This window comes from Paroedura picta, chromosome 8 (genome assembly GCF_049243985.1).
Source record: "Paroedura picta isolate Pp20150507F chromosome 8, Ppicta_v3.0, whole genome shotgun sequence".
Lineage (NCBI taxonomy): Eukaryota > Metazoa > Chordata > Lepidosauria > Squamata > Gekkonidae > Paroedura > Paroedura picta.
In genome coordinates, this window is record NC_135376.1 from 85,962,092 (window position 1) to 85,985,746 (window position 23,655).

At 42.9% G+C, this 23,655-nt stretch overlaps 1 protein-coding gene and 1 long non-coding RNA gene across 2 annotated transcripts in view; one reads left to right on the forward strand and one right to left on the reverse strand.

The window, feature by feature from the left end:
• LOC143843918 (uncharacterized) overlaps positions 1–23,655 on the reverse strand; it is a 243,126-nt gene that overhangs the window by 140,072 nt on the left and 79,399 nt on the right. The gene's annotated exons all lie outside the window — the stretch shown is intronic.
• LOC143842730 (uncharacterized) overlaps positions 3,745–23,655 on the forward strand; it is a 35,497-nt gene continuing 15,586 nt past the window's right edge. Inside the window, exons 1-4 of the mRNA XM_077347891.1 lie at positions 3,745–3,780; positions 6,345–6,469; positions 9,085–9,155; positions 9,374–9,434. Of these exons, the coding sequence (XP_077204006.1) occupies positions 3,745–3,780; positions 6,345–6,469; positions 9,085–9,155; positions 9,374–9,434 (293 nt within the window). The remainder of the gene's footprint in view (positions 3,781–6,344; positions 6,470–9,084; positions 9,156–9,373; positions 9,435–23,655) is intronic.

The following is a 23,655-nucleotide window of genomic DNA, read 5'->3' on the forward strand; positions in this document are numbered from 1 at the left end:
CGGTATGTGGCTTACCGAGCACCGTCTACTTCGGAGGGCAGGGATCCTGCATCAGCAAAGTCTCTCTTCCTTCTGATAGATACGCAGGAGACGCCGCAGGCTCTGGATGGGGAATGGAGGCCTGCTCCCAGCCATATTCCGGTTGGGAAAGGCGCAGCGATGCAGCCACCCTCTAACAATGTTGGGCTCCTTTGACGGCAGGGACGTGGGACAATCACGCCCCACTTCTTTCCCCCAAATCTCTGCCATCACACTTTATACTTCCCCACCCACACCCTGGGCATTCTTTTGCTGTGGCTTTGGGTTTTTTGCTTTTCTGCGGGTCACTTGCAACAGGATGGAAGGACAAAGGAAACCACAGCCTTATGACTTAGAAACCCAAATTGGGCAGGATTGTGGTGCGAGTGGGAATTAGAAACAGGGAAATGAACAACATGACGGATTGGGGGGGGGGGGGGGGCTTGTGAAACAACTGGTCCCTGAAAGGCGCTCATAACATTTGTCTCTGAACACTGGAGGCAGAAACCAACCAGGCAAAAACATCTAGCACAAAACAAGGCTTAGGCTTCTGGGACTTGCTCCGCCTAAAAGATCAGACCCATATGAACCAAGTGAAAATCACCTGTAGTTCAAAAGCTCTACAGGCTTGCTTGTTCAAAGCAACAACCACAACAGCAAACCTATCTCAAACTTTTAAATGGCGTCTGGAACGCCATTAGCTAAGAGATGCGATTAATACGACCTTACATATTATCCAAGAGACAAGTTTTTTGCATATAAGAAGTGTGACACTTATATTTGTCCCTTGATAAAGCCAACAGGTGAAACGCGTTGGGACTGATATGAAGGATTAAAAAAACAACTGAAAAAAAAACAAAAGACAACTTTTCCTTAATTTATTATTGCCATTGTTGTCCCAGTGCATCTGTACTGTTTCAAGAATAGTGTAGTTGGCATTTTTACAGTATGTGTGGTCATCCAGTACTTTAGCACAAGGAAAGTGTTTGCTCGCATCCTTGTGTGCTTTCCAAAGTGATCCTGCTGCTTGGGGGGGGGGGGGGCAAGCTCCTCCCTTCCTGATTTGTAAAAGGATGAAGGACCTGAATTTTCAGAGCTGGCCAGCCTGCAGTAGGCATAAAGGAAGAGCAGGAGGAGCTACACAAAACAGGCCTCTGACACCCCCCCTCATAGGACCTTTCCAGATAATCTAGTATATACAGTAATAAAATATTGCTAGTTTTTAGCATGCCACGAGTTTCCTGTTTATGTTGCTGCAATGGCTAGTTGACCACAGATACATACACAATGCATTCACACTTGTTATGTATTTGGATGCTAGGCGCTCTCCTTAGATGAAGTATATCTGAAGTTCTCCTTCCTAAAAGCCCCTTTCTTCTGTGACTTAATTTTCCAATTTCCCCATCCCCTTTTACTTCCTGTCAGCAGGTGCTTAGTACCAGTGAAAGAAAGAGGCCTGAAGTGGGCTGAAAAGACCCCAGTCCATGTGGGCCACTGCACATGCTCTAAAGCTTCTACAGGGAACAGCCTCTGTGAATGCTGCCACCAGAGGAAATGGCATGAGCCAGCTCAATCCTTTGGACAGGCCTCACTTTAGGTCAGGAGACTGCATGAGCAGAGCAGCTCCAAAGTCTAAATCTGCCCCAGAAAGTGGCACCGCCGACAATAGTCCCCTACTTCCACCATGTGGTTTCATCCACAAGACGGCTGCTTGTAGAAGGCTTTCTAGCTGGCATGATGTAGCAGGCTGAGTGTCAGAATAGAATCTGGGAGACCTGGGCTCATTCTGCACACGTTGGATAATGCACTTCCAATGTGCATTAGCAGCTGGATTTTTCTGTGCAGGACAGGGAAATCCACTTCTAAAGTGCATTGAAAGTGAACTATCCAACATGTGTGGAATGGATGCTGGCTTCCCATCCCCACTCCGCCACAGAAGCTCACTGTGGGATCTGGGGTCAGTCTCTTACTGTCTTCTCAACCTGATCAGGTGGGTATCAAGAGGATAAAATGGGGAGAGGAGAACAGTATATGCCACCCTGAGACTCTTTGAAGGAAAGGCAGGAAAATAATGTCCTAAATTGGGCTCATGGGTCAAGGTAGCAGCCATGTCACTGGATCTTGAGGCTCCTGCCCCTCACTGCCTGCCGTTTAAGAGGCCAAATTCTAACAGCTTGCTTTTTTGATGTTACAAAATGTTCTGCTTGTTTTAAATCTGAAGAATCTCCCCACAAGAGATATGCCAAGCACCATGTTTAAGCCCTCGGCCAGAGGAAACCCCAGACATGGTGCAATCATGCAGAATATGGCTGGGTAGCATAGCGATGTACATGTCTACCCAGGGCCTTCTCACCCTTCTCACATCTTTTGAATGACCTCTTTACAAAAATAACAAAATACCAAACATCACTGGTCACTTGGGGGGGGGGGCAGGTTGACATGACCTTTTATGATAGATGTTTAACGAATTAAATTAAAAAAAAAATAATTCCCACCCATTTGGGAAATCCAGGACTGTCAAGAAATGCCAGGGTTTCCCGAAACCCTGGTTGAGAAAGCCTGATCTACAGCGTCACCTCTCTTGTTTCCCTTATGTGGTATCCAGAGAAAGCCCTGCATAATGGAGGCTGAAAGGACTGGCTGTGCAGTACATTCCTCCCACTCCCCCCATTTTTTGCTGAATTGTACATATGTGCTATATGACTATAATTGCTCAGTTAAATTGAAGCCGACGGGCAGCAGTAGATAACTACGGCGTGAGAGCCAATTTGGTGTAGTGGTTAGGAGTGCAGACTTCTAATCTGGCATGCCAGGTCCGATTCCACACTCCCCCACATGCAGCCAGCTGGGGGACCTTAGGCCAGTCACAGTCCTTTTAAGAGCTTTCCGACTCACCTACCTCACAGGGTGTCTGTTGTGGGGAGAGGAAGGGTAGGCAACTGCAAACTGCTTTGAGACTCCTTTGGGTAGGGAAAAGTGGGGTACAAAAAGCTACTTCTTCTCTCCACCCTCCCCAGGCTTCACTGCCCCCCTCCCCAAATATCCAGGTATTTCCCAAGTGATATTTGCAAACCCTGCTTGGAAGGTGTAGAAGAACCTCGGTGGAAGCAGCCTAGGCTATGCATCATTTTCACCTGATAAGGTGGTGTTCTTGTGATACTGCCCCCATGTGGCACATTCTGAACATCACACAAACCAGGTTTTTTTTGTTGCTCAAGACATTTGGGGTTGGCAGCATGATAAAACCTTAATTGAGAAGCTCTTATTTCCTCATGAATGGTCCCACACAGGCACTGTAAAAACGGTACTGGTGCAGGAAGACAAAGGAAGGTGGGTATTTCCTCAGAGGCATAAGTAAAACAGCTTGCACTGTTCCCTCACATGTCTATTTAGACAGGCATCTAAATAATCCAACTATTCTTTACTCAAAAGCATGTTCTGGGACAAGAGAACCTACAATCAATGAAGAGATGATTTTTCTGTTTTTCGTTACAGCCGGTTTTGGCTGCCTGGTGCTTCAGCATGAATACTTTTAAATTTTGAAGCAAACACACGCCTTTTATTGAACTGCTTGCTTCGAGAACATCTTAGTGGTATCCTGCAGAGGGATTTAAATGTCAATAACTTTTTTTGTAATTTAGACTACCGAAATCAAATAACCTATTATGTAATCAAGAAAACAACATTTTCTGGCTTAAATCTGATTGCCTACCATAAATAGGCATGATGAGGAAAATCTCGGGATTCAGTGAAGGAAGTAAGGTAGTTAAAAACAACCGATTATATAACAAAGACTTTCTGGGCTGTACCACTTCAGAGGAAAGATGAGGGCCCACATGATGGGAGGGTGTCCAGACAGAGGTTTATCACCTCAATGAGGGGTTAGTTCATAAAACAGTACTTAATATCACACATGGTAGAAAGCAGGGGGTTGGACTAGATGGCCTGCATGGGTCCTTCCAACTCTGTTCTGTGAAATTCTCTGAACCACAGCCAGGGTTTTCAAGGCAAGGGATGAACAGAAGTGGTTTGCCATTGCCCGCTTCTCTGTAACAATCCTGAACTGCCTTGGTGGTCTCCTACCCAAGTCTTAACCAGGGCTGACCCTGCTTAGCTTCTGATATCTGAGATCAAGCTAGCCCAGGTTTTAGTTACCATGACCTGGATAGTCCAATCTCAGCAGCTAAGCAGGACTGATCCTGGTTAGTATCTGGATGGGAGACCACCAAGGAATCCAAGGTTGCTATGCAGAGGAAAGCTTGAATGTCTCTTACTAAGAAAATCCTACAGGCTCACCATAAGTCAGTTGTGACTTGATGGTAAAAAAAAGTTTACTTTGGGACACATTGTTCTAATTTGGGCATCATCCATTTTAATAAACCTCAAATTATTCTTGGTACAACTTTTGCAAGTCTCTATAATAATTTGGCAGGTGGAACAAACTTTCTAGGGGAAGCCTCCTTTGTACTGAAGCTCCCATACAAATCCCATGCCCTTTCAAGGGATGCAACTTCCTATGGATTTTACCCCTGAGCAAGTTTTGCATTGCTCCTTCCCTTCTCTGTAACATCTACTGCCCCATTCAGTAAAGTGGGCGAACAATTTTGGGGAAATAATAGATTTTTTTCAGCTAAACTCACTATTTTGGCTTAAATGAAGCCAGAATTGTTCAGTTGCATGGTGCCCCACCCCAATGGTCTTCAACCCTTTCAGACTCACTACCCACATATACCATCAACCTTAAACTTATGAACATATATGAATGTCTGAAGCTGCCTTATTGTGAACCCAACATTCTGTCCACCTAACTCAGTATCAACTATACCTCCAAAAGAGCCCTACGCTCTGCCACCTCCAACTGGCTGGTGATCCCTGGCCTCAAAGAGGCATGTTGGAACCTCAGCAAGGGCCAGAGCCTTCTCCATCCTGTCCTCCACTTGGTGGAACAAACCCCTTGAAGACATCAGGGCCCTGCCTGCCACAATTTCACAGGGCCTGCAAAAGGGAGCTCTCCACCAGGCATTTGCTTGAGGCCAACCAACCCAACAATATTTGCTGTTCCCCCCCCCAGACACCCCCTTCCATGACTGAAATCATCAGACCTGCCTAAGGGTTCTGTTAAAGTTACCGTTCCTGTTGAAATATTCTAGTTGATGTTATGTTATATTGTTATGATGTTCTATGTAATTAGCCTATGACGTTATATGTAAATCACCCAGAGCTGAATGGAATGGGCGGTATAAAAATTCAAATAAATAAATAAACTATTTCAGCAGCTGCTCTCTAGGCTCTCAGGCAGAGAAGGATCCCTGACATCTTCTACCTGGGATCTTTCAAACAGAGGAATCTTTGGCCTGCAAACCACAAGCTCCACCACTGAACTACAGCCCCCTTGTACTCACTTTTAAATCTTTATTGCATTTAAAGCTTGCTGCTATTCTTCTCTCCCCCCCCCCAATCTTTCTCCTCTTATAAACTGTAAATAAACAGCAGAGAAGAAAATCGTGATGTGTCACTGGTGCAACCCACTTAGATCGAGGTTCTGACTCACTGGCTGGAGACCTACACAACTTTTATTTTAAAAGCACTTTCTCTTAGCCTTACAGATAGGAGACCCAAATATCCAGAGTTTGTTTATTTACTATGCAGCCACCAATTCACCACAGCACTGAAAGGACTCTTTCCGCACGACGGGCACAAAATACAGCAGTCTGTTGGGTCTGAGCTGACAAAATGAAGTCTGGAATTGAAAAGGCGAGTCATGGCGATTGATCCTTCCTACCACTGGTTCTTGACCCACTGACACAGAAATCCCAACCCGGGTTTTGCTTTCCAAGATTCCAAAGCACAGCAGTTCCTGATGGGGCTTCCTAAAAGAGGCTCCCAAAACGTGCCAATTTTCCCTTCATGTTCCATAACACTGCACTGCTTTATGGATCACTTCAACAGCCCCCTGCCTTGGTAGGGTTTATTTTATATCCTTTTGACTGCTTCCTCCTCATTAATGGCTTTCTCTTCTGTCTAATTATGTATTTTCAATAGTATTGGAACAAACTGTTCCTTTCTTTGACAACACTGCAAGAACAGTTGCACTCCCACAGTGTTTCCCCAGCCAATACGCACTGCAGAGGAGACTGTTTGCCTGTAATACCAGATGGGAGCATTCACAAAAGGTCTCAGTTTAGCAGCCCGTGACAACTGATTCCTTGGAACGCAGGCATGTGTACTTGCAGAATGGGGGGGGGGGGGGCTCCAGCCTCTCCTGGTACAGGTGTGGCACAGGGCGCTCAGCACAGTTTGTTGTCTCTGAGACTGGGCGACAGTAGGAGGAAAGGGGGAAGGAGGCACATTGCTGGAATCGTACTCTTGCATTTGTCAGTTTTATCACACCCTTCCTGAGAAGAGTTTCGGGCGGTTCCCACCTGTCTTACCCCCACAACGACCCTGTGAGGTAAGTTGAGGGGGAGAAAGCAAGAGAAAGGACAACCAACCCTTGGCAGAATGTGTCCCTCTAATTCTGGCTTTCTCAATTTTTTCAGCATCGAGAAACCCCTGAAACACTCTTCAGGCTTCGAGAAACCCCAGAAGTGGTGTGATTGTGCAGAATATGACTGAGAAGCATAGCTGTGAATGTGCCCACCTGGGGCCCCTCCCACCCCTTCAGGCCATCATTGGCCATTTTGAGAAGGGGAGGCAGTCGACATGACCATATATGGCCATAATACCCAATGAATGTTTAACACATTTTAAAAATATGTAAAAAATTAATTAACTCCCACCCATTGTGGAAACCCTTCCAGGGCAGTCAAAAAAACCCCAGGGTTTCATGAAAGCCTGGCTGAGAAAGTGTGCTCTAATGCCTTGCCACAAAGATGGCTAATTCACTTTTTATTCCATTGATTTTCATATGATTGTAGTACTGTGATGTAGACTGCAAAATAAGATGCTGTGAAAGCTTGATCCTGGCTCCCCCCTCCCCCCACGGGAAGATTAGAGTAGTACACTTTAATTGTTTCAGAGTATAATTTTAACTCCAGTGTGCACGACAGGAGTTGTTAATCTTTTACCAGCCACTGCCTTTCTGCTTCTCCCTTCTGCCTGCTCTTCTCCAACCCCCCCTTTCCCCCCCCCTTATTAAAAAGCTCTTCTGTTGGTGATGTTGCTATTGGGCAATGTGTTGGGCTGGGGAGTAATCCAGTTGTGGGGAGTGACTCATCAGTTAATGGCCTGAAGAAAATCCCAAGACCTTAACAATTCATCTACATCAGTGGTCCCCAACCCCCGGTCCAGGGACCACTACCGCTCCGTGGATAAGTTGGTACGGGGCCGCGGCTCCTCCTCGTCCTCCTCCACGGCTGCTGCCTCAGGGGCTGCCCTGCCACTCTGCCACCAGCTCACCTTTAGTGCTCTCCAACAGCTGCCATGGCTGGGACTCCCCCTCAGCATGGCACTGCGCAGCTGCTGCTGGCAGCGCCCCCCAGCAGGCGGCGGGAAGTCATTACATGGCTAGCAAAACCACCCTGTCATTCCAGTTTGTTTTTTCCAGTCTACCTATACACTTACAGTCCTGCTAACTCACTAATCAATTCCCTGTGTTACAGCTTTTGTAAAAAACCACAAATGTAATGAGTCACAAACAGCTCTATTTTAAAAGGATTATTTTTTTTTGGCATGTATCCTGTCCTCAGACTTCCAGCAACTAAAGGAAGTATCATTGGAGGAAGAGCTACAGTATTTGCTGGCATATAAGACTACTTTCCCCCCCTGAAAAACATGCTTCCAAGTGGGGGGGGTCGTCCTATACCCCAGGTGCACTTCAGTTGGGATAGACATAGCTGCCCACACTGGTGGGAAAGCATGTGGAGCAGGGGCTCAGGCTGCGATGTCAATGTCTCTGGGCAAAAGATTGCCCCCCCAGGCCTCAGTAAAATTGCCAAGCATTGATCGGTCCCCACTGATAAAAAGGTTGGGGACCACTGATCTCCATGACATATAACACCCTGGTTTTATTCTTATCGTAAGTCGTACACGTCAGCAGTGTTTTGTGTAACCCCTTTGAACTAAAAGGCTATTGGATGTCTGGAAAGGTCTTGGAAATGTTCCCCTATGACTCACTAGGCCAGCTTTACCACTTGAGATCTCCATAAACTTTTCCTGTGGAGAATGGACTGTACTACTCCAGGCTACCAGCAGAGAATAGGTTTGTAATTTTCAATAATTCCCTAAAACAATTGTTCCTTGTAAAGAGAAATCTTTCTTCCACAAATGCTTGTTTTTTATTATTTGTGGGAAGTTTTCACATGGTGGAGTATTAAGAATGTGACTCCACCCACCTATGGTCTTCAGTGGCACAGTCCAATGTACCATCTCAGGCATTCGACCACCTCATTCTGTGGTATGAAAGGACCCAGCCTTAGCTCAACCTATTTTGGGGACAAAGCTTGAGGACATAATGAACTGCATGAAACCCACTCTTATGGAGAGAGTCAGAAGAGTAACATCCCAAAATCATATCCTCTGCCTAATCTCATACTGACTTTCAAAATGTCAAGTGTGGTTCATTTAAATTATTTTTACAAAATGATATTTCACCTCTAACTTCGCTCAGGGCAGCTTACAATAGCAAGTATCTTTAAAATATCAAAATGCAATAACCAGACAGCAGCGATCAAATACCAAAGCCTATTGCTGAAATATAATATAGGATACAAATGGTCAGTCCTGAAATCAAGAAACTGCTGCTGCTTGTAATGTCTCCATTAACAAAGATCAGAGACTCAGCAAAATTCACCAGAAAGCTTTCTGAAATCAAAGAGCCTTGCAGGGCCTGGAAAGCCTGCCCAAGTTAGGGGCAAACTGGTCCACCAGTTGAGATCACAAAATCACATCATGCATATAGTTTAACATGCTCTAACTGCTATTTTCTGGTGACTCATGCCCCTACCATAATATCTGAATAGGCTTTTCCCAACCATAATATCTGAACATCATTCATGAACTCATGATATTATCCTGTATCTTTCCACTTTGTTCAGCATTCTTCTAAATTGGCTTTCCTTCTGGCAGGAGAACCACTGAAGTTGTAGTGACCTCTTCAGGCTGGAGGAAACAATCGTGGAGCAGAGCTGAGCAAAGTGGTAGGATATAGTTCACTGACAAATTTATAATAACATGAAATCCAGTATATAAACAGAAACCTCACTGCACACAAAAGAACTTCTGCGTAAATTCACCCCATAACCCCTAAATCTAAAAATTTAATAGAATTTGATCTTTAGAAATATATACTGTTTTCTAACATAAAATACTACTTGCCTCTCACTATCATTTTTCTCTATATATGCTCATATTGCAGAACAGTTTTGTGAAACTGGACAGCCTGCACTCTCACTGATAGAAGCGGCTCTCAAAATAAGGTATGTCCTTCCAGTTTTCTACCTCCTTGCCCCTAGAAATATGCCTCCTCCAGTTGCCTCCCTTTGCAACTTGACTTCTATTGTTACTGTAACTTACTGCCTCAGAGAGCATTGTGATGTCACAAACACATCATCTGCATGTAAGCACAGCCTCAGGCATCTGATGGCTGTGCATTGAAACAAGGAGTATTTGAGATGGTTTCATAATGAAGGTTAACAGAAGCCTTAGGTAGCTTCAGCAAGACTGGGGGGAAATGTATAAATGTCCACAAACCCCTGCCGCCTGACCTGCACCAGTCACTTGCTTGTCTGATGAGTGCATGCAGCTCTTTATGTGCAGGCTGAGTATGCAAGTGGATAACTTTAGAGGGAGTGGAAAGATTATCAAGGGTTGCTTCCATCACTATCACTCTCATCACAGCTGGGAAAAGGTGAGGATCTTGGGTGCCACCCTCCAATGGCTGCAGTCAGGAACACAGACTGATGCTAGAAGAGAGAACCTAAGTCTTAGTAGACCCTACATTGAACATGAGTCAGCAGTGTGACTCAGTGGCTAAAAAGGCAAATGGGATTTGGGGCTGTATCAAACGGAGTATTGTGTCCAGATCACGGGAGGTGATGGTACTACTTTTCTCTGCTCTGGTTCGGCCTCACTTGGAATACTGTGTTCAGTTTTGGGCACCCCAGTTGACAAACTGGAATGTGTCCAGAGGAGGGCAACAAAGATGGTGAGGGGTTTGGAGACCAAGATGTATGAAGAAAGGTTGGGGGAGCTTGGTCTGTTTAGACAGGAGATGACAAAGAGGGGATCTGGTAACCATCTTCAAGTATTTAAAAGGGTGCCATATGGAGGATGGAGCAGAATTGTTCTCTCTTGCTCCAGCGGGACAGACCAGAACAAATGGGATGAAATTAATTCAAAAGAAATTCCATCTAAACATCTGGAAGAAGTTCCTGACAGTCAGAGCAGTTTCTCAGTGGAACAGTCTTCCTCGGGAGGTGGTGGGTTCTCCATCTTTGGAAATTTTTAAACAGAGGCTAGATAGCCATCTGACGGAGAGGCTGATTCTGTGAAGGCAAAGGGATGGCAGGTTACAGTAGATGAGCGATTGGGATGTGAGTGGCCTGCATAGTGCAGGGGGTTGGACTAGATGATCCATGAGGCCCCTTCCAACTCTATGATTCTAAGATTCTATGACTCAGGTGCCACAGGGAGTGATTCTCCCTCCAGTGTTATTTAGCATCTACATGCACCCCCTCACCCAGACTGTATTTTAAACTGGATTTTAATTGTCAATTTATAACATTTATAACGGTACTGTATTCTAAATTATGTAAGCCACCCTGAGCTTACAGGGAAGAGTGCAGACAAACAAATCCCGACTGCCCTGAGTGCTGATCTAAGATGAGCAAGAACAGACATTCCCACGCTCTCATGTTGGGCAACAACAATATTTACTTAAACAGTTTTCCAAGTGACTCCCTGGACTGTAATATAGGGGAAATGGAGGCTTTTTCCAGTGCAGTGATGACATGTGTAGTAATAACTTTGGACTAGACTGCTTCAGAATATGAACACAGACACTTAACAAGAGCAATCATAATCAGAGATATCTCTCTAAAACTTCCTGATGTTAATGGGCTTTGAAGGGTGCAACATGGCTCAGGATTGCCCTGCAAAATGTTTATTAGGTCTCCTGCTAGCAAGAGATCTGGGCATTTTTCAGGGAAGTGTAATGAAAGCTTGCATAATTGTTAATCCAGGACACTTGATCAATTTGGTTTATATTATGAAATCTGAAAGCTTACTCAGTGGAACTCTAGCACATCAAAAACTCCATAGTAACTACCTTAACTTAGGAAAAGTGTTATGAGAGAGAGAGAGAGAGAGAGAGAGAGAGAGAGAGAGAGAGAGAGAGAGAGAGAGAGAGAGAGAGAGAGAGAGAGAGAGAGAGAGAGAGAGAGAGAGAAAATAGGAAGAATTTCAGCATCTAGTTTTCCCCCTCCGGTTTCTAAATCTGGTCAAAATGCACTATGTCTTCTGACAGATGAAATGAATCAAAATAATAAAGTGAATACAAAATTATATTGCTGTCAATAATTTAATTTTCACCCAACAGCATTTTGACAAGGTAACTGTTATATATGATGCCACATTCAGGATAATATTTGAGAGAATGTATTACAGAAAGTCCACATTTGACTACCAGAATCAATTTATATAATAATAACTGTCACAAAATCCTTAGTTACACACTAATTCAACTTTAATTGTTTACTATGGAGGTGTCACTGCTGAAGCTATTTACAATGGTTAATAATCTTTGCATGCTCATCATAAAATGTTTCTCTTATAAAATTGTGTCTCTTATCAAAGTCTACTTTTAAGTCAGCTGTTTGAATGGTGAGAAATCCCAGATAACTGTCTGGGTTTGTCAAGAAAAACAATCCTGTCTGGTGAAGTAGGGGGCTCGGTTGTTTTTGCTAAATGATGGGGTAGATATCCCTACTCTTTGTGTAGCTCCAGCTGTTCAGAATATAAGATCAAAATGGCGGCTGGGTGGAGGGACGCCTTAATAGTGCTTCACATTGAAGTTTTTGTATCCAGATTATTTTTCCATTCTGAAAACAGCAATACAAGAACTATATTAATTGATTGCATCAATTCATATCTTGTCAGGATTGCCAGGCTGAACATCGATGATGCATCCTTTATCTTTAAATTCCTATACGAAAGTTAACCACACCTTATTGTCTGTTTTCCTCTCTTGGTCCTATGTTGTCTTCCCCCATAACCTCTGTGGTCCTTCGGGCAGGCAACAGGAACAAGGAAGAAACAAGAGTGGCAGTCTTCAAGCAGTGGCTGGACAGATACTTATCCTGGATGCTTTAGGCTGATCCTGCATGAGCAGGGGGTTGGACTTGATGGCCTGTATGGCCCCTTTCAGCTCTATGATTCTAAGATTTTATAAGATGAAGACTTAGCTGTATTAGGGAATGCATAGGTACAAGTTGGATCTCTGGAGTGCAATATCTAGCTACTTCACTCGTGATCGTGATTTAAGCAATTTATCAGCTAGCTGCTATACTCTACAGTTGTGTTTGCATGGAAGTTTTTCTCCACCTTGGCTTTCAAACTGCAGTGGGAGTTTTGTTTGTTTGGAGCATCCATGTGACATCATCCTATAATTGTCCACTTTCTAGACTTTCCACCTCCTTGGTACATTCTTGGGACATGCCCCTTTCAGGACAAATGATGATCCCATCTCTCTGGAGGATTGTGTGTAATACATTTCTTCTGTACATGTGGCCAAATCCTCTGATGAATTCCTAGCTTACACATTTTGAAACTTAAATTTCTAATCCTTATTTGTTGCATAGGGAACTAGCAGTTTGTGGCAACAGATTTTTGTAACATACAATCAGGCTAGGATAAATTTGGAAAATGGGAAGATGTGAATGAGATGCAATAGAGATAAATGTAAGGTTTTGCATTTGGGTAATACTAATGTTATGCACAAGTACCAGCTAGGGGATACTGTGTTGGGTAGCAGCATGTGTGACGAAGATTTTGGGGTTTTGATGGACTTCAAATTGAGTAGGAGTAGCCAGCATGATGTGGCAGCAAAGAAGATAAATTTGAGATTAGGGATTATCAACAGATGTGTCGAATGTGATGGTACCACTTATAGTGCACTAATCAGACCCCATTTAGAATACTATGGCCATTTCTGTACAGAGCAGTAAAACACAAGTGGCTTCCTGATGGCAAACACAGGATGGTAAATCTTGCATTTGAGCCCTCCCTATAGGGAGACCCCTCCCGCGTTTTCCCTTTGTCCCGTCAAGGCTTTTCTGCCTCCTGACGAGGCTGCAAGGAAAAACAAGCCGAACTTCTCCCTCCGCTCCTTGGCTTGTCCATCACAGCAAGCCACTAATCACAACACAGCAGTTCTCTCATAGACTGAAACTTTCTCCCCCCCCCCAGCCCCAAAATTAATTTTTGTTTTTTAAAAAGGCACTTCCGTGTTGCCATAACACAGATGCATCTTTAATAAAATCCATAGTGCTCTGTTGCTGTGGAGAAACACCGGAACTATACAGCATCCCTACCCCTTCTTTGGAATACTAGTGTTTTTTCAGTTTATTTCCACGTGGGTAGATTTCTGAGATGCTGAACATTGTCCCTGGAGCCCAAGAAGACATTTTGTGCAAATGATTAGCTTTAAATCAAGCTGCTCAGACTCCTGTATGATTGGGAGGAAGCATCCAGATCACCCATTTACTCCCTTTCCCAGCTCATTTCCCACCCCCAGAAAATGCAAACTGAGTTGTTTTGTGTGTCTGAGTTCATAGAAGGCTGGACAAGTAACTGAAGTCCAAAAAGACATTTTGTGCTAATGGTTAGCTTTAAATCAAGCTGCTCAGACACCTGTATGATTGGGAGGAGGCATCCAGATCACACACACACTCTTTCCCAGCTCATATCCCACTGCCAGAAAACAGAAATGGGGCTCTTTTGCCTGCCTGATCCCAAGAAGACCATAGACACTTTAAAAGTAGATTTTATTTCACCTTGGATAATGTAGGTTTGTAGTTGTGCTGCAACATGGACCACACCATTAAAAAAAAATTACTCAGAGCAGGAAATGGAGGGGAAAGGGCGGGTACGAGGGCAGGACAAAGCTGCTGAGACTAATGCGTGTTTCCCCCTCCATACAGTTTTATCCCTGGTTGCTCACTGGTTACTGACTGGGGATTTGCATGATTTAGGGTGGTCAATCCAGTTTTCTGGATTCCCAAAATCACAAGTTAAAAATGGCCAACTCGTGACCCAGCTACTGGAGAGCCTCAAGATGTTGGCAACATCATGCAAAGGCTGCCTAGGAACATTTTTCTCATGCAGAAATGGCCTGTGTTCAGTTCCGGAGGCCTTTTTATGGGAACGGCATAGAAACTTTAGAGCAGGAGCAGAAGAGAGTAAGAAGAATTGTCAGAGGTTTGGAGCATACAGCCTTATAAAGAAAGGTTGTGGGAACTAGGAATGTTCAGGCTGAAGAAGAGGAGATTGAGGGGGATATGATTAGTCTTTTTAAGTACTTGAAGAGCTGTCATTTAGAGGCATATAGGTACTGTTTCACATGGTAGTGGAGTAAGTTTATTGGTTACAGTCTTTGACTACCATAACACTTGGTAGTGGAGGACAGAACTTATAATGTTGGGTGGAAAGATATCAGTAGGACATTAGGAGAAACTTTTAAACAATAGGGGCAGTTCAATGTTGGAATCAGTTGCCTAGGGATGCGGTGGCTTTCTCTCCTTGGAGATGATTAAATGTAGACTGGATGGGCTTTTTTTAAAAAAAGGGAAATATAGAGTTGGAAATTGTTATGTGATTGATTTGCTTAATTTACAGCCTCCTTTCCTCTTCAATGGAAACTGAAAGTGGCTTGTCCATTTTAGCCTCACAATAGACTGAGAGTATGTGACTGGCCCAAATTCATCAAAAAAGCTTCCTTGGAAGAGTGAAGATTCAAATCTGGGTCGGATCCGAGTCCAACTCCCTAACCCTGTTTGTGCTTGCCCTGAGCCAACCAGGAAGGGTGTGCTATAAAAATATTATTGCTATTGCTATTGCTATTGCTATTGCTATTGCTATTGCTATTGCTATTGCTATTGCTATTATTATTAACCGCTACACTATGCTAGCTGTCCTTGGAATGTGGATGCAGTTTATATGTTTATTTATATATACTATATATAACATTTATTCTTACTATGTAATTTTTAAAAGGTGGGTAGAAGAAGAAATAAGGATTATAAATATTTAAAAGTCAATTAGCACTTGATACAATTGTACTTCTTTCCCCCAAAGAATGAGGAGTTTTGGAAGCCAACTGGAAATTGTTCAAGCTGTTTACCAGGTGCAGTCTAATCTCTACCTGTTCATCTCTATGCTCCATTTCACTGGCCAGCTTTCCTGGCCATCCCGGCTGCTCTTCATGATCCCTTCCATATCCACACCTACTTTATTCAGCAGTATTCCAACACATCAGTGATGTCAGTATCTGCTGGCAAACGGCCAACATCCCACACATTTCCTCTTCAAAGGAAGAGGCCTAGATTCTTGCCCATTGCCTTTCAAGTTTACCATGAACAAATCTGCCACAAAGAACTTTGTTTCAACTTTCTCCCCTGAAAAGATCGGAAACAAGTGGGAATTCATTCTCACACTTCCTTTTTTTTTAAAAAAACCCTCTATTATCAGCAATAAACATGAGTGAGGGTTTTTTGTATTGTAGTCAACTTGTGCCATATAAATGGACATTAATGGTGTTTAAGCACTGGTAACATAAATTATGTCTTCGCATTTTACAGCCTGATCCAGCTAAATTTAATCATGATTTTCAGCGAGTCCTCCTGTGTTCTGGGGAGCATAGTTCCACATAAATGTGACCAGGATTGCAGTTTAACTTTGCAATCCTAAGCAAAGTTAAACTCTTCTAAATCCACTGAAGTCAAAAGGATTGAGAGGATGTAACTCTTCTTAGGATGGTGCTGCTAGCCCCACTGAAAATGACTAACTTGTTTTCAAGGATAGATTCAAATGAGTAGCCGTGTTGGTCTGAAGCAGCACAATAAAATCAGAGTCCAGCAGTACCTTTAAGACCAACAAAGATTTCTTCAAGGCGTGAGCATTCTGATGAAGAGTGCTTGCACTCGAAAGCTCACACTTCCAGAGAGGGGTATGAAAACACATCCCTGCCCTGGTGGCAGCACCAAAAGGCATGGGAGAGAGAAAGAGCGGCATGGAAGTAGAAAGGAGTGGCTTCCACCTTTCCCCCACACTGTTTGCTCTTGCAGCCCACCCTGTCCTCCCCCTTTCCTTTTGTTGTGTCTGCACAGGAGCAAAGACTACAGAGGTTATTCCCCTCCGTGGCAAAGGCGCTCTCCCTTTTTCAGTAAAACTGCACCACCGATCGGTTGGAAGAAGAAACCCAACAAATGGCCCAAGCAGGAGTGGGGAGGAAATGCAGAGCTCAGCACCATCCCCTGCAGGTGGTGGCAAGCGGAGTATCTATGGAAACTTTGCCCACAGCCATCCTGCAGTGCCTCTTTTGAATTGATCCAATTTCAAGGAGAAAATCATGGGAGACCCACAAGTCACAACATCGTGTCAATTCTCCAGTTTAAGCTTTGGGCTTCCTGCATTCCGGTGGGGGGTGGGAAACCCCTGTGCAGAAGCAGCCACAGCCTCACGCATTGTCAAGTAATTGCTGTAAGCATGGAAGAACAAGATTGGCAAGTTTGGGAGTCACTCTTTGTCTCTGATTAAAAAGCAAGAAAACAGAAAGTACCCTTGACAGAACAGTGATGGTTCCCGATAAAATGATAAGAGGAACGCACAGATCACCTTAAATAAAAAAAATCAAAGACCATACAGACAGCCTGTTCTTCAGTGGGCAGTAACTTCAGTGCAGGAACCCTTTAGCCAGTGTTATTTTTGGCAGGGTTCTTTGCACCATCAGAGCTTATCGGTATAAATAATTTAAACGACCTGTGCTCCCCCCCCCCAAAAAAAATTCTATATTCTGCTGCACTATTCTGTTTTGGCTGTCCCCAAAGTCTGTTTTTGCCAATGAGCCTTTCCCATTGACTCCTGGTACAATACAACCCCCCCGCCCACATCGGAGCTGCTTCCTATGTCAGAGGTCAGGTCTTCCAGTTGTTCAGGTTACCAAGGAAGCCTAGCTTCTATGAGGTTAAGCAGTATCACAGGATTGTGTTCTGGCCTATATTTGCTAAGAGGCTGCTTTACAGTTCTGTCTCTTTACAGCTCTCCCTTCTTGGCAGATCTGGATGTTGAACTGGTGTCAGAATCCCCACCTGACATATTAAAGCCACCATGTTAAAGCCTGCTGTTGTTTCAAGACCTGATATCATGGAACTTCCAAATCAAAGAACCCCAGCTGTAATGCCACAGTGCCTCCAGAAGACATTCTTCCTCGGGTCTTTTAAAAGGAAATGTGAATCAGTGGCATGCAACTGCAACTAGTACATAGCATCCGCTGCTGCAACACACCTATGCGTTTGACTTGTGCTCATACTTTGCTGCTTGAAGTCACATTCCTTTTAGAACTCTACACGGAATGAAAGTGATTCCTCAACTGGGTATTTTACAGCAGGGGTAGTCAGCCTGTGGTCCTCCAGATGTCCATGGACTACAATTCCCATGAGCCCCTGCCAGCGTTCGCTGGCAGGAGCTCATGGGAATTGTAGTCCATGGACATCTGGAGGACCACAGGTTGACTACCCCTGTTTTACAGCACCATCGCAAAAAGACAATAATTTTTGACCTCCACAAATGTTCTTTTTGATCTGCTTGTTTTGTGTTTGGTTGTCCAGTTCTGACTCCCCTAATATTTCTTGTGTTGGTGTAGTAGTTCAGGAGCTGTTAACTTGTAATGAGGAAAAAGACAGGGGGACTCAACTTTACCACAATGAATAATCTGGGGCTAAAAATTATTTCAACTGTATTACCTTGGGAATTATTTCCAACATTTATATTTAAAAATCCTCAATCAGTTTCATGCACCTACTAAATGTGGGCTCCTCAAGCATCACAAGAAAAAAGGAGGGAAAGGGGGAAGAAACAAGGAAGAAAATAAAGGAATCCGAAAGCATCCATATCAACACCACAAACAGCTTAAAAGGGACTGCATATAGCTGCGTTTGTAGTTGTAGAGTTTAGAGTTGTCATCTGGAGCATTCAGGATTACCAAAAGTTCTTATAAGCTGAACTCATAGGAAATGGAAGAATACTCTTTTCTAATTAGAGATTTTTTTAAAAAGTAAACTGTTTTATGGAATAGCTATCTATGATGTAACCTGGCAAAATGTGGCATTCCAAAAGAACGTCTATACGGTTCAAAAACTGAAGTCATTAAAAAGTTTTATGTTAGCTGCTGTAATAAGCAAATGATAACAAGGTGAAATATGAAGTGAATGGTCCAGGCTCCTCTAGGACCGTCAACGCTGAATTTGTTGCCCTTGATGATGGCCCTTCTGCAAAGCCTAAATCATGCACTTTTCTGCCTTAATGCTGTCAGATTTTCAGGAAAATGTATTGTTAGAGAGGCATGCTACGCTTGCAAAATACAAACACAGTGTGAGTGCCAGCATGGTGTGTAGTGTTGGGCTATGATGGGGGAGACCCAAGTTTGAATCCCCATTCTGCCATGGAAGCTTGCTCAGTGACTTTGGGCCAATCACACACACTCACCCTATCCTATGCCACAGAGTTGCTATGAGAATAAAATACAGAAGAGGTGAATGCTGTAAGTTTCCATTGAGGAGGAAAGAGGGGTTTAAATCAAATAAATAAATCATCATGGAACCCAAGCCAGTATACACAGATCCCACAAGATGTCTCCTATACAGACTGCCTTTCTAACTCATCCTAGCAGCCTCTATGAACTAGATTTGCCAGGAAATGTAAATTAAAGCATTCTTTGGAAAGTCCTATCGAGGCAAAATGTTTTCTAAGGCTTTTGAATGAAGTCATAACCATTTTCATTTAAAACAAACTTGGGGTTTTAACACATTGCACTTACAGATGATACCAATGTGTTAACACATATGTCACTAACATTTAATAGTGATAAAGGTAAAGGTAAAGGTTTCCCCTGTGCAAGCACCGAGTCATGTCTGACCCTTGGGGTGACGCCCTCTAGCGTTTTCATGGCAGACTCAATACGGGGTGGTTTGCCAGTGCCTTCCCCAGTCATTACCGTTTACCCCCCAGCAAGCTGGGTACTCATTTTACCGACCTCGGAAGGATGGAAGGCTGAGTCAACCTTGAGCCGGCTGCTGGGATTGAACTCCCAGCCTCATGGGCAAAGCTTTCAGACGGCTGCCTTACCACTCTGCGCCACAAGAGGCTCTTACTTAATAGTGATAGGTGGAGGCAAAAAAAAAAGCAACAACGGAGGTTTAAACATCTCATAGTAGACCATCATCATTTTGGAATTGTGACTCACAATTTAACTTATTTGTGCTCCATGGTCTGATCACTTGAAATAGTCTCCAGTCTGTTTTACTCCTTGTGTGCCATCATTGTAATAACTGTATCATTAAATTTTGCAGAAAATATGGTTGTTTTCCTACTGGGGGCAGCAGAAGCCTGCCTCCCAGCATTGGTGGAGTTCATGGTGATCATGAAGGGTAAAGGTCTAGTGTATTACAATTTTTTAATTTTAACAATGGGGAAGGATAATACTGAATGAATATGAAAAAAAAAATTCTTTGCTTTTAGGCTTTGTTTCAGTTGGGAGTGAGAATAAAGAAGTTTAGCCAGGGATCCCCTGTCTTGTTGAGCCTCTGGGTAGTTATGTAATTTTGAGAAAGGACAGTGGCCATTACAAATGGCTGCCATTATCAGGGATGGGGGAACAATCCCAAATGTCTGACATTGAGGACTGGAATGATTGCTTGCTTTGGGAAGGAGGTACAATTTGGTTTCAATTACCAATGAAAGCCATCAAATAACAAGGAAGAATTCCAAAAGACTGGGGGTGGGGGATGGAATTGTAGTTCCCATATTCAAGAGGGGGAACAAATATGAGCCATCCAACTGCAGTCTAATTAGTCTGTTCAGTACTATGAGTAAATTGTATACAAGATACTTGCAAGAAGAACTAAGAGATTGGTTGGAACAAGTTAAATGTTTGAGTGATGAGCAATCTGGCTTCAGAGAAGGGTGTTCCACTTTGGATCAGTGTATAATATTAATTGCTAAATATTCTTCCAAATCTGTTTCCTCTCTCTGTGCAGCTTTCATTGATTTGACATCAGCTTTTGTTTATAATTTTTTAATTTATTTCAATTATGAAGGAACAGAAAAAGGAAAAAGAATAGAATAGAAGCATATATAGCACCGAAAAACTTCACCATTCTACAGTTCAAGATATTCTCTTATCTAATACATATCAGAGACCTACTTATTTATATAGTCCATGTAGAAATGCCAATGGTCATAAAATTCTTTAACAGGACTTCTGTTTATCAGGTTAGTGAGTTTGACCATTTTACACAATTCTCCAACTTGACATCAGCTTTTGATTCAATTTCATTGCATGGGACTAACTAAAAGTTTCAACCATAGATAAGCTTGCTATATATGACAAGGGTATTGCATGAAAATACCACAATAAGAAGCAATCCCCAGGGCACGCTGACAGATCCTATAAAAGTAGAGATGGATGTAAAGCAAGAATGTGTCCTTGATCCTCTACTGTTCAACTATTTCATCAATTATCTAGGATCCCATCTGAGAAATCCAGACTTCTATCTGCCAAAAATAGCTGATAATTATATCCCCCTTTTGTTCTGTGCAGATGATGTAGCCCTACTTTCTAGAACCCCTAACAGCCTAAAAAGAACAGTGAAATCATTAACCATTATTGTCAGGTATATTGTCAGGTATAAGGATGAGTTATAACAAATAAATAATTATGACCTTTGCAAACAGACCAAAAATTTATTCTTGGCATCTGAATTTGGTCAATATAACGCAGGTTCTCCATTTTAAATATATTGGAGTGAGTTTTCAGGCCTCTAGTATGATGAGCCCTCAAATTATATATTCAACTTGAATCGTAATAAAAATGTGGGGGGCAACAGGGAAAAAAATGGACCAATAAGAGATGTAAAGTGGGTGCAGCAATAAAAATATACGTGGCAAAATCCCTAGTGCAACTTCTGTATGGAGCACCACTGAGCATTACAGTAAAAAAGATAAGATTCTTTTTGAAGAAAACACAGTCCAAACTTTTAAGAGCTATTTTGCAGGTCCCATTGACTGTCATTCACTTGGAGATGAGGATGGTTACTGCAGAGGCAAGGCTTTCGATACTGGCTGAAGCTGACTATCTCTCCCAAGGAGTTAGTTAGATTTGTTAGAGAGATAGATATGTGCCTCTATAGGTGAAGATGGTGAGAAGGAAACTGGGCTACTATCTGTGGATTATCAGCAAGCTGAGGCTTTTGTCAATCAAAGAATCTTAGACATAGAAAGGCAGCAGGACCTAAACAGAGCTAGAAGGCATCTAGGACTGCTAGGAACAGTCTAAACAGGGTTGTTCCAATGCCCTATATAAAGAATTTAGAGACTCCTGATTATGGAAGAGCTTTCACCCCCATAAGACATGATGCTTTCCCCACCATTGTATTAGAGGGCAAATATAGGAAGTTGCCATGGGAGGAATGTATATTTCTGTGCAGAGTTGGAAATTTTGAGACTGTAAAGCATGCAATTTTTGAATGTCATCTGTATAAATTAATCCATGAATTTCTTATAGAACTTTTATGTTCAGACATAATGTTTAGATAAAGCATTCTAAAAATGTTTATAATGCTAGGGGATAAGAATCCCGAAATCACATTAAAGTGGCTAAATTTGGCTGCCTGGCAATGAAGCTTCAGAAAGAATGGATAAAACACAGGTATACTGACCATACCTAGATAATAACATACCGTATATACTTGCATATAGGCCAACCTGCATATAAGCCAAGGCACCTAATTTTACCACAAAATCTGGGCAAACTTATTGACTCGCATATAAGCCGAGGGTGGGGAAATGGTCCATCATCACAGGCTCTCCCATCCAGCCTCCCCCCCCCCCGCCCCAGCATATACAGAAAAGTCAAGAGGATGAATAGCTGCTGGGTTTTGTACCTCGCTTTTCACCCACAGACACCAAAATAATAGTTTATAAGAAGTGATTAAGAAGAGGAAGAAGTGAAGGCAAAAGGAAAAAAAAGATTAGAGTCCCTCAGTGAAATCGCTGATGTCCTACAAGCTGCCAGAAAAACAATTAGCTGGCTGGAGCAGGCTTTTATTTCAATTACCATATATATCCGCATATAAGCTGAGGAGGGCTTTTTCAGTATGAAAAAAGGTGCTGAAAAATTAGGCTTATACACAAGTATATAGGGTACTTCATATATTTTAATAAATGGGGTTTTAGCGATTTATATAACGTTTTATGCTATATCTCATATTCTATATTTTCTATGACTGGTCTTGAACCACAAGAAAATAAATTCTGATTCCAATGAAATCAAAGAATCAGTAGGAACAACTCAAAGCTTCTCTTAAAAATATTGGTTCAACAGACTTTGGATTCTTTACCACTATCAAGACTCACCAAGAAACATATTAGTATGTATCTTACCTCGTAGGGATTAATGCATCATATTCACACAAAAAGAGTGGTGTTTCACAAAACAGAAGATATGAAGGATTCAAGAGAGATGTGGTACCATTCAGATGTTTTTGGAGATAGTTACAAGTATAGAGGATAGCAAGAAAGTGCAGGTGGAGCTGACAGAGAGAATAGGTGCCTTTTATAAACTGTGCATGCTAATAGTGCAGAACAGAAGCCTGGGTATTATGTCACAAGACACAAGAGACCTTCAGCTTGGGAGCCGAGACTGGGATTCTGAACCCTTGTTCGGAATTTGCCAGTCCCAGGCTGGTAGCCAATCACTGGACAAATTCTATGGGCCAGTCATAGCCAATGGCATGTCTTAGGGTAGTGGTTCTCAGCCTGGGGGTCAGGACCCCTTTGGGAGTAGAATGACCCATTCACAGGGGTCACGGTAGGGCAAGCAGCTTGGTTCGGGGGGGCGCCATCCACACAGCAGCCTTGCGGGGTTGATGGAGATAGAGCGTCTGGAGCAGCAGAAAAGAGCGAGATCAGCATGGTGGGACAAGAGGCAGAACTGAACTGAGAAAACCCGGGGGGGGGGGAACCAATCGATATACAGTCATAAACAGTGGATCTTCATGCCATTGGTCAGTTTCGTGAAAGAACACTGGCATAATTTTATGGTTGGGGGCTGAGAACCACTCTTAGTCAGAGGCTTGAGAATGAATATAAGTTCCACAGCTCTGGTTACTGGTGTTCAATGTTCTCTTGTTCCAATAAAGTTCCTGTTTTTTTGGAGCGGAATGTCCATGGCTTGCTGGACCCACAGATTTAACTAGGGCATGACAGAAATAAAGGATAAGATTATGTAGAACAAGACCACAGACTTTTAGAGGTAAATGCCAAGATTTTGGATTGGCATTGCCAAGGACATTATCATTAACATACAGAAAACACCAGTGCAAATGTTTAGGCATAGAGGGCATAACATATGTACCTTCCTGGGGG